The 12,451-nt window shown below is 35.7% G+C and overlaps 1 protein-coding gene and 1 long non-coding RNA gene across 2 annotated transcripts; one reads left to right on the top strand and one right to left on the bottom strand.

Annotated features, from left to right (window-relative positions):
* Window positions 1-10,656: 10,656 nt before the first annotated feature.
* On the top strand, window positions 10,657-11,088 carry LOC145089450 (putative calcium-binding protein CML44). The gene has a single exon (XM_079027888.1). It carries the CDS (start codon window positions 10,657-10,659, stop codon window positions 11,086-11,088), a length of 432 nt encoding a protein of 143 aa, XP_078884014.1.
* A 15-nt stretch (window positions 11,089-11,103) lies between these two features.
* On the bottom strand, window positions 11,104-11,951 carry LOC145090388 (uncharacterized). Its single transcript, XR_013701534.1, has 3 exons — window positions 11,819-11,951; window positions 11,452-11,586; window positions 11,104-11,363 (listed from the first exon to the last, which is right to left on the bottom strand). It is a non-coding gene; the product is annotated as an uncharacterized LOC145090388 (long non-coding RNA).
* Between the last annotated feature and the right edge of the window lie 500 nt (window positions 11,952-12,451).

The following is a 12,451-nucleotide window of genomic DNA, read 5'->3' as shown; positions in this document are numbered from 1 at the left end:
TCATCATGTTAGTGGGAGCATGATAATTATGATAAAGGTTGCAAGTTAGCAATGTTAATTATAGAAAACAAAAGGTTTCAATTGGGAAAAAGTTGTTTTGCTATAATTAAGGGAGAGGAAATTATACTTCATCTCAAATCTAAAAGCTTAGATTGAGGTTTTAATCGTATTTAGTCAAGGGTATATATATGAATTTCATGTAGGAATGGCTCAACATAAGGAAATTCTATATATGGGTCCATTATTTGCGTTCTAAAATTCGATTATGATTACGACATTCCTTTTCATAATCTGAATTATGAGAACTTGGCAAATTGAAATGGAAATATTATAGCAAAAGACTGGTTTAGTCTTTATGTGAGACATCATGAATCGTGTCCCATATACTTCGGGTATAGGTTCGATTACATGTGCTATATTCATCCTTTCTAAAATTTTCCAAATGCCCGGGGCATTAAGAAGGGAAAAGGTCTAGAATTGGATATGACTAAAAGGATTAAACAATTGTCGAAGACAATCTAAGGTTTACCAAAGATTAATTGCTCAAGGACGGTTGGAAGTATAGTGATAATTCTGGAAGGACCATATTGACATAATCTGTAAGGAGGCAACTCTTGTTCAGAAGGGATAGTCAAAATGGAATCTAGAAATGTTTCAAAGTTAGAAATTATTCAATCTGTTTAAGATTCGGAAACTTAATGCAAGAAGGATGTTTCCAAGGAGGTGATCTCCTTTGGAATGCTCTGTAATGGTTGTTGTCAAGTCTTTCTGACTTTGTGCATAATCATTACAAGAGGATCAATGCATATAAGTTTAGAATCTAATAGATTGTAGTAAATGGCATGAATTTGGAATTCTTGCGTTTGCAGTAAGGAATTGGGAATGTGAATTGAGAATCATTGGAGTTATGTTTAATTGATCTATTTCACAAAGTAAAGATCATAGACAAACGTAGTATGCATACTTGGTGTGTGGCATGACTAGTGTTTAGAAAACATAGTGTACATGCTTGGAGCATGGGACAACTATTGTTTTAATTCAAGAATAAAGTGGATAGCTGAAACAGTATACAATGAATAATGTGTAATCATATGGTGATAAATAAAAGGTGTTTTATTTATGTTCATAGGTTTTGATACCATATTAGATTCTATTATTATTGTGTTTCATTTTGCATGTTTTGACTTCCAGAATAACTAGGTCGTTCTTCATGATTGACTAAGTTATTCATACCATCCACAGTCGGTCATATGTTAGAAGTAGATATGAATTAAGACTGTCATGGGTTGGCTTGTAGAGGTCTAAGATGTTGAACAAAGGGCTACAACACTCATGAGTGCTCATAAATTCTGAGTATTGGATTCAACCCGCACTCATTGGAATCACTTCATGGATTTTATAACGAGTGATCATGAGACGCTAATATCTTATATTCTTCAAACCTAGAGATATGAGTTGTTACTATGAGTTGGTTGTACATTGATTGCACGAAAACGCATTCGGTAACTCGGTGTTATAAAACGTGCCTTTGTGTATGATTCAACAAGTAGTAGAACAAGCCATATAAGTCGAAGTTTATCCATTCCTTTTACCTTCGGGATAAAAGTGATATCTGTGGGCACCTCGATGATTTGATGATGACAAATGGAAGTGCTCGGCCGGCAGGACTGATTTGATTTGTTCAATTAGTCAGTCGTCATAAATCGGAAATTGGGAAACAACAAATGGACAGAGAGAATGATTATAATCCATGTCTCAGTCCATATGATATCTAGAATGGAGGAATATATGATCCCTTATCTAATGGACAAGTCATTGACAAAGGTCAGAGTTCATCTACAAGGTCAGAGTTCGACAGATGCTTTTGAGAGCTACGATTGCCAGTCGGTTCTTGAAGTTATACGCAATAATAGTTTTAGACTTATCCAAGTAGGAGACTGTTGGATTAATGTCTAAGTCTATAACTATAATTGGTAAGACTTCACCCGACCCGACATGGTCCATTTGGGTTGCATGGCATCATGCACTTGGATAGACTAAATGAGAGAAATAAGACACTTATGGTTATTAATATATTATAAGTTCTAGTATATTAATAATAAGAATAATAATATTTAATTAGTATTGATCAAGAATTAATTTAGAATTAATTATGTGATCAAAATAAGACTAATTAAATATATGGGTTGATTGTGCAAATCATCCATAACTTATAAAGTGGGCCAAAGCTCAATGGATAATCAAGTTGGGTTAAACCCATAGGATGCTCTATGGATGCTCCATGGAGGTTACATAACCCATGGGTCATGGAAATGAAGGTCATGAAAATTAGGGTTTACATGGTGTAACTCTAATTGTAACACACTATATAAGCATCATATTATTCACCAAAATCGGCCACTAGTGTGTATAAAAGAAGGTCTAGCCGATTTCATGAGTTGTGGATTTCTCTCAAGTCATTCCAAGTGTATTTGGTGTTGTGTGAACCATTTGACATGTCACACTTGAGGCACTAGGCAATCAAGCTTCATGAAGACATTCTACATCAAAGAGGTATGTATTCTATCTTGTTATATTCATTGTTTTGTATGCTAGATTAGGATTATACCTTGGATGTTCATATTTGTATGTATAATAGAGAAAACATAGATCCAAGGTATTTAGGGTTGCATGTACACTTAGGAGTGTTAGAATGCTCAAAACCCAACAGAGAATGGACATGAGGACCTGTCACAACTAGAAATTTTGTGTCTTGTAATCACTACACTCAAGTAAAATGAAGAATCAAAAACTTAAAGAGCATGTATGATGCTTACTCTATGACAACAGAATTTCAATCAAATACACCATACAAGTGCTACAAATAGTCAATAAGCAATTGGAAACCCTAGAAGTTCTTGTTTAGGTCCATTTTGGACTAGGACTTCCTTATTGGACTCAATGGGCCAATAAGCTTCCAATTTGACTATCATGGGATTAGAACCTTTAAATGGGCTCTAATTGGACCCACATTCATTTATTTCAACATTTTGGGCCATATTGGGCCTAGAATGAAATAAATTAAACATGATGAACCATAACTAACCTAAACTAGCTCAACAAAGTGTAAAAAATCATATTATAATTTTTTGGGGCCAAAAATTATCCAACTTAACTCCTATATGGGCTTAGGGGCAATAAAGCCCAAAAATCCTTTCTTCCTTCCAAATTCTTGGCCCAAAGCGCAAACCCAAGAAGAAAGGAGTTGACTTAATACATGCCACCTCATTTATGTCCACCATACTTCCATGCATGGACCAACACGCATCTAGAAATGTCAACTCAACCCTTTCTCTTCTCTCCTTCTTGATTCTCGGCCGATTCCCAACACACACACACACACACTTTCATCACTTTTCACATATCAAACACTCTCAAAAACACCTTCACCTCTCTTCTCAAAATTTCGAAGAATCAAGGGCATTCAAGGAGATTTTCCACAAAAATCACCATCCAAGGTAAGGTTATACTTAATTCTATGATCTAGGTTCCTTGATCTATCTAAAATCTCTTCTTAACTCTCATGAAATCATAAACTTGTGTCTTAGAACCCCACAAACTCGAGATCTTCAAAAAAAGGGTGCTAAGGCCAAAAATCACTTCATTTCTTCCATCTTTTCTCCAAAAACCGAAACCACACCCTAAGGTGAGCTTCATACCCCCTTATTTTTGGTTTTTATAAGTTTTGTGGGGGGGGGGGGGGTAATACAAGCAAATTTGTAGATCTATCATTATGTGTATGCCTTGTATGATTTCTATGTTTATTTACATACTTTTGTGTGTTTTTGGTGTCGAAACTAGTCAAAAGGACCTAAAAATTGAGATTTGTGTTATGATGCATGAAACAAGTGCTAAAACATATCATTATACATAAGTCATTACTAGAAAAATAACCAAGTTGGTTTAGATGAACATCTTGGGCTAAAAATCACATTTTTAGACTTAAAATGCTAAGAATATGAAGTTTAAGGGCCCAAAATGTCAAAATACAAATTCTGGAGGTTAATATGTGTCAAAACAGTTTCATAAAGGAATTTTTCCAGAAATATACACTTTAGAATGTTTAAAATGTAAATTTCTAAACTTAATGGGCTAAAAATGAACTTTTCGGCCCAATAGGGCCCAATATGCGAAATTTTCCAATTTGAGGGGCTGAAACTGTGTTTTTCCGTAAAACAGTGGACTACTAGTGTTCCAAGTCCTTTTCAAAGGTTAAAAATCTTTTCATAATTAAAAAGGACCAAAGTTGCAAAAATTTTCCAATTTGGGCCAAAAGTGTAAAAATTGCAAAAAAGAGAGGTTACAGCCGAGAAAACTGTATTTTGAGGGACTAAAACTGTTTTCAACTAAAAATGTGCTGAAAAATATCAATTTCAATAAGTTTTGGTGTTAGAATGCCAAGAAAAATGGTTTAAGGACTAAACCGGAAATTAATTTATTCAAAGGGTTGAAAAAGTAAATTGACAAAATAAAGAGGGGCTGTAAACAGAAAAATTTCAATGTTAATTCAATACATCCGTTGTGATCAAATATTGACACTGCGACTACTGACGAATTACAATACACAACAACACCAAAAATCGTTATCAAACGAATTGATTCGGTCTCGAATCAATAACAAATCCGAAACTACTAACATGACGACAACTCGATTCATAAACGGAAAATTTGGGAATTCAATACACACGTGAGAGTGCACAGACGTCGATACACCATCTTTGGGCCCAAAAGTGTAAAATCTTGTTTGTTGGGCCTAGCTAGCCCAATGACCTGATCTTTAGGCCCGAAGACATCAACCTTACGAGTTGTTGGGTCTTACATGATCCAACATAGCGTAAAAGGACTTTCAATGGCAACGTGCTGCTGGTCCCCAAGGGTCCTTCGGTACTGCTAGCAAAGTCGAGAATTCACCAATGCGAGTTGGGCTAAGGGCCCTTCGCATTCACTATAGCCTTGAACGACGTAGGGAATTACCTGGGGCTTCGCACTCATTTGTTCCCCTCGGTCATGGGGCTACATGAGTCCGGGTGGTTGGGTTAAGTGAATAGTGCGAGCGACGCCTAAGGGAATCGTTTGTACGGTTGTCAACTGGTCAATTTCATTAATGTATGCTTACAACAATTCACAATCCACAATTAATCCAACGTCCCCGGAGCTCAACGAATACACCTGTCGTAACGAAATAACGAAACATAAAATTATTTAATGCAAAGTAATGGGAAAACGTCGGGTTTTCCTAGGATTTTCAATTATTACACCTACGAATTACATACCGAGTTTTTACAAATCGTACTCTTACATTTATAGAAACAAACAAGCATACTTTCGGATCTTCACACCTTTTATACTATACAATTTTCAGAAAATATCGGATTTTCTGGTGGTTTTCAAAACGATACAAAACATTGGATTTCAAACATTACTTATGAACTCACCAACATTTCATATGTTGACGCTTTTCAAAATACTTGTATTCTCAGGTAACAGATAAAGTGAAGGAAGAATTGTACTCTATGACGTTTTGCCGTTGTTTAATTAATATCGAACAATTTACTTTTGGGAATGTAATATTTTGAAACTATATACTGAATGTAAACGCTACCAGTTGTAATATTCCAATGCTTGGTATTGTATGATGTTATGTTTCATGTATATTCATTGTGATGGTATTCAATTGAGTCACGACAGCCCCCGGACGTTTCTGCCGTCTGGTTCGGGGGTGTGACAGGACCGCTTACCATCCACAAACCGACGGTCAAAGTGAGAGGGCCATAAAAACCTTGGAAGATATGCTAAGAGCTTGTGTAATCGATTTTGGTAAAGCATGGGATACCCATTTACCACTAGTCGAATTCTCATAAAACAATAACTATCACTCCAGCATTAAAGTTGCTTCATTCGAAGCCCTCTGTGGCTGCAAATGCATATCACCACTATGTTGACCTGAAGTGGGTGACACGCAACTAGCCAAGGGACAAGTACCCGACAACGCTCTCATAGGCCCGAAAATTATAAGAGAAACAACTAAGAAAATTGTTCAAATTCGGGAACGACTAAAGGCTTTAAGAGACATACAAAAGAGTTATGCGGACAAAAGACGGAAGCCCTTAGAATTTCAGTTTGGGAACCGAGTACTATTGAAGGTCTCGCCCTGGAAAGGGGTAATACATATCGGAAAACGTGGGAAACTAAACCCAAGGTATATCGGACCATTCGAGATCCTTGCAAGGATCGGTCCGCTAGCATACAAACTTCGACTACCGCAGGAACTCAATAACTACATCCTACCTTTCATGTGTCAAACTTGAAGAAATGTTTGTCCGATGAGACCCTCGTCGCCCTTCTAGACGAAATCGAAATCAACGAGAGTCTCCGCTTTATAGAGGAACCAATTGAGTTTATGGATAGGGAAATTAAAAGAACAAAACAAAGTCGTATACCCATTGTGAAGGTCCGCTGGAATGCAAAGCAGGGACCTAAATACACTTGGGAGCGCAAAAATCAGATGAAACAAAAGTACCCACATCTCTTTCCCTAGTCCACAAATATTTATATTACCTTAAAATTCGGGAGGAAATTCCCTCTAACGGGGGAATGATGTGACAACCCGATATTTCGAATCAATGTAATGACCTAAAAAGTCAAGAATTGTAATCTCTTTTAATATAATTAAGTTAGTGTCAAAAATAAAATTTGAAAAAGTCTCTATTGGTTTGCATAGAATGATAAATACCATATCAAGGGTTTCAGAAGTATAAGGAACACTAAAATCCGAGTTATAACGAAGAAGTTATGACCAATCTAAGATTCGCGGAAAAACCGACAATACTGTTAAACGTAAAATGCGAAGTTTCCATACAATAAATTTTAGCCTTAGGTATCTAAATGAAAATTGTAGATATCATTAAACCGTAAACGTACATGAAAAGAACATCCAAGTCTGACTTCGTATGTGGAAGTTATGATTTTTCCAAGTTTCGGATATAGCAGTAGACAGCTAAAAACTCGAAATAGAGGTCGAGAGACTTTTGGCCGAAACAAAGTAAATGACAATCGAAGATCTCAACAATAGTAGCGCAACGGTAAAAAGTCTGACGAAAACAGACGTCGGATGAATAAGTTATGGATTTATGACGGAGTTTTCGTGTCCCGGCCTATTAAAAATAATTAATTAAAAATAAATCAAAATTAGCCGATGATGTCCAAACAAGAGTTGTAGAGCATAACCTCACCTACACGTGCATATCTAGAACGTCGAAAACAGAGTTCATACGCGGAAGTTACGGATTTTACAAGTTTGCGACCCAAAATCCGAGGTAGTCATGCTGGCCATAACGTGGCACCAGAATACCACGACGTGGTAATGTGACTGATGGGTGCCAGGGTTGTCAGCAAACATCTCGTCCATGGAAGGGGATAGGATCAACACCACGACGTAATGAAGAAGACCACGACGTGGCGCCCAAAATAAGGCTATAAATAGAAGCCGATGGTTTCAGGTTTAGGTGCTCATTTCTTCTCTTTCTCGTGCCGAAGCTCTGAGTTAAAACCCTTGAAGCCATCCCTAAGCCCCGGTCTTCACATCCAAGTTCCGAAGGAGGTTTTTACACTCCCGAGATTCCCGAGAAATCTGCTCGGTTTTCGTCTCACCTTCTTCAATCTATCAAGTGAGTTCATACCCCTACAACTATGTTTTCAAATGCTTTGTAAATGCTTTTATACACTTTTAGGGGGGGGGGGGGGGGGGAATACAAGTAAACATACAATTATCCTCGTGTGAAAAACATCAATCTTTTGCAATGCTTTTTGTTATATAATCAATCATATGTGATTTATAACTATCATATGAAAACGTTCTCATACAACATATCACTATAACACTTTGACCTTTTGGAATGAAACGTGCTGTTACATAAATATCAAACACTTTATTCATATTTTGAGTATAAATGTTCAATAACGTTATTACAAACGTTATACTTGCATACAAAGTCGATATTGCACTAGGGTTTATCATACAAACAAATCACACATTTGGGAAAAACTATAATAGGTATAGTTTACTAGATATTCATGAGATTTTTACATACTATAAGTACTATATCAAGGAAATACTTTCATATACAAGAACAAATGGACTTTTAATACGTAAATCTATTTGATACTAAGTTTTGTGAGACATTCAACTTCACGTACTTTCAAGTATGCAGTTAAAGTCCTGTATTATATACCATAATCTCTTGTAGGGAGAGCGTGATACTTGTGTATAGATCTATACGGGATTGACAATCCTACACCTAAACTGTTAGCTACAGTTAGACCGGCAGGTCTGGGGTGACAAACGTCATAACATTTCAACGTCTGAAGAACGTTGTTACAAGCAGTTTGGGTCAATAGCATGGTTATAAAACTCACATGGAGTACTAAAAACATGTGTATTTACGGGGTTATCAAATGCCCTAGTGATTTTATACATACATAAATCTACTATTCTAGGCATGAAAAACACTATTTCATTACAGTTTTGGAACTATTAAACTACCACACACTTATGGACAAATATTGGATTTCTAGAAGCAAACATTCAAAACAGTCAGGTCTTGGTAGAAGACTACTTTTGTACTAGAAGGAAATATGGGGTTTTATAGGAGTTTTCAAACATCTACAAACAATTTCATTCAAATTTATACAAAAATTGACATTAAATACTTATGAACTCACCAGGTTAAATGCTAATCTACTCTTTCAAATCTACTTGTATTTCTCAGGGACTCAGTAATACAGGTAAACTTCAGCTTTTGGAGAAGTGACGCTAAGGCGTCAGTTTTAAAACTCATTTTGTCATCATATTATAATTTGCTTTTGAAACAAGTATCATTCAACAATGTAACTTTTAAATTATATATATGATGGTTGTTTTACTTCTTTACTATGTATTCAACTGTTATGATACTACATGAAGTCATCCGCCCTCAAACGATTCTGCCATTCTGGTTTGGGGGTGTGACAGATTGGTATCAGAGCATTGTTTATAGTGAACTAAGTATATCGAACCACATAAGATATACAAACTATAAATGCATAGGGACTAAAACTCTCTGACAAAACGTTGTTACACCTAAACCACGTGTCATTTAACTTAGATTATTTGGGTCGTAAAAGCACAAATACATGCATACAACAATTTATTTTTCATAGTTAGAACTATACAAGAAGTATTAAGACAAGTTGGACACTACGACTAGGCCTCAGAATATGTAATCGGATTTGGGACGAATATAGCCTGATCAACTATATTTATCCGAGATCGGACTAATGTATGTCGAAGAATGATCGTAGTGAGCAACAAGTCAAAACTTACCAAAATAACACTAGTATCAAACAAACAAATTTAAATACTATTGGAGTATTTGGTAAATGCAATACTTTAACCTACATATTTAGACTTACATGTTTCAAATTTTGGACAATTTTTATAACCCTATTCTCGTACAGTCAAAATGGTTGGATTCTATCCACCCGGGGATCCCTACTACCCGAATCAGGGCAATGGAGGATGGATAGAGGAGGACCTTGAAGAAGATGAGTAACCTATAGAGTTGGAGGAAGGGGAAGACTCTGGGATAGACTCAGAGCAAGAAGTAATCAACCCACCAGTCGCCCAACCTCCCGCATTTAGGAGAAACTTTCAGGGACCAACTCCCATTTGGGGAAATCACATTCACCATTGGAGCCGACAGCAAGGATTACATAAAAATCGTAACATGCAAAATATATGTCATGATTTTAAGTTGTAATGTATGTCAATAATTACCAAAATGTTACTAATTACGACATTGAAAGTCAATTGTAAAAATATATGGAAAACGCAATTTTGTATGTTTGTTGTAATTGTAGGTTATAAAGGTGCGTCATAAATTTCAGGATAAACCAAATGTCTAACTTTCGACCACAAATATTTGTGTGTCATATATATATGCTTTTATTTTTTTCTAACTACAAGATTCACATTTCACATCCATACCGTATGGTAAAAGTGAGAGAATTGGCAGTCGTTACTTGCTTCTTTGTGCCAAGACCAAGACGTTTGGTGAATTTGCGCTGGCGGATGTTGTCAGACTGGGAAGAGCCACTGCCACTGTCATGAGCCCTAGTAACGGCTAATTTTTACTCTTCACATATTGAGTCCAAAAAGTGCTAGACCTCAACTTTAATACCATATGACACACGTGGAGTCAATTGATTTTTTACATTCATAAAACCTTTAAAATAAACGAATAAATTCTTAACATATAGAAAGTTAATCATGAAATCTGTTGTAACCACGCGTTATACCCATATATATAATATCATTTAAATAACCTTTAAATATTCTTTGTGCATTCAAGGTAAAAGTCCAAGTAATTTGGCAGCAAGTGGGGATGTACGATGCTTAGATTAGAAGGTTTCAACAAAACGAAATACCGCACCAAATGCCGTCTTCATTATTCTCCAATATATATGACTTGTTCTAGCTCATATTTTATACCACTAATATAATCTATCTTTCTATATATATCTTTCTATCACAAGTGATTCTCATCATATATAATCTCTCTATATATTTTCCTTTCTACAATGTCTTCTCTTAGCTACAACGATCTATACCGTCTGTTCAAGAAATTAGACCAAAATGGAGATGACCTTGTGAGCCCCAACGAGCTCCAATGGCTTCTTGACACCATGAAAATCTCTTCAAGTGTCGACGAGCTACAATCCTTAACCGGGAAAATGGGTCTTAGTTTTCCCGAGTTTTTGGACTTTTATACAATCACAATAGAAGGAAAGGACACCGAGAAAGATTCAGAGAGTGATCTATTCAAGGCTTTTTTGGTGTTTGATAGGAACCGTGATGGACTCATCTGTGATGAAGAGCTCCAGGAGGCGTTATCAAGCTTGGGATTATGGGACGACAAGGGCGATATGGATGTGAAAAGTATGATTAAAGCATATGATGCCAATTCTGATGGTTTTCTTGATTTCCAAGAGTTTAAGAAGATGATGGCTTAGACACATTGTTTTTTTATTTTGAATGTAAATTTCATTCTTTTATTGTCATATATACATTGTTATTTTGATTGAAACTATGAATCTGTACATGTTATTCAAACCCTAGAAAACAAAAAGAAACGCATTTTGATTATGCTAAAAGACATTTATTGTGAAGCAATGTCAAACAAAGTAAGTTTGACCCTTCACTTCTTCTGCTGGGTTTCACCGACGCCAAGTGTGTTCTTGACACCATCATAAGCACCTTGAGCCATGTTGGCCACCTGCTCTCCGGTCTGTAATCAACCATCGAAAAATTTTCATCATTTCAACCATCAAATCAAGAAACAGAAAGAGATCTATGGTTAGTAATTAATATATAACCTGCTGGAGGATGCTAGAGGCCTCTTCCTTGCGGAGCTGAGCCTGACCGCCGGCCTCATTGGCGGCATCAGCAGCCTTGTCCTGGGCTTTGTTGGCGGTGTCCTTGGCTGCACCGGCTACATTTTCGGCTTTAGCCTACATCAAAACGAACATGTTAAGTAATTATAAACGGCCATAATGATCAATCTCGTTAATGTTAAGTTAGGTCAGCATATATATATATATATATATATATATATATATATATATATATATATATATATATATATATATATATATATATATATATATATATATATATATATATATATATATATATATATATATATATATATATATATATATATATATATATATATATATATACCTCAGCATGGCCATAGGCTTGTCCGGCACTCATGTGGTTCGACATGTTTGGTCAATGTTGTGATAGATATCTGGGATTTGGAGAAGAGGTATAAACGATGATTTTTGTGGTGGTATGTGGAAGGAGAAGGAGGTATAAATGGTGTGATTGGGTTGACCTGATGATTACACGTCTATACCTTGGCCCTGGTTTTATTGCCTTTGACTCGGACATCGACATCTTTCTATCCATGGAGTTGATCCCCATAGCCCTATAAGCTAAGCTTTTGTAGTTTTAAGTTTGGCAATTATGTAATGTTCGTATTTCTTGGAACTTATGTAGTGGACATTATTTAGTCAATAAACTTTTGGTACAGAATTTTTTTAGAAAAATAATTATGGGACTTGTCATGCATGCCACTTAGAAAAAGCTGTCCGTATAAAAGAAATATTGATTTCACTACCAAATGTATTAGGTATATCATATTTTTCACCTTTCATTTTTTTCTATATCATCAAGGTTAATATCACTCTCCCAACTAACTTTCAATTTTTTTTTTTTAAAAAAAGATACTACATATTTTTTATAGTATAAGTTCTTAAAGTTAGAATTGACCGGCTAAAATGGATATTGAATTTCATTTTTTTTTTATTT

This window comes from Lactuca serriola, chromosome 2 (assembly GCF_051521515.1).
Source record: "Lactuca serriola cultivar US96UC23 chromosome 2, Lser_US96UC23_V15, whole genome shotgun sequence".
Classification (NCBI taxonomy): Eukaryota; Viridiplantae; Streptophyta; class Magnoliopsida; order Asterales; family Asteraceae; genus Lactuca; species Lactuca serriola.
Note: the sequence above shows the minus strand (reverse complement) of the source record. Positions and strands in the feature narration are given on the sequence as shown.

What these genes read in the sequence shown, in the direction of transcription:
- LOC145089450 (XM_079027888.1), top strand. Translation starts at nt 10,657, where the DNA reads ATGTCTTCTCTTAGCTACAACGATCTATACCGTCTGTTCAAGAAATTA.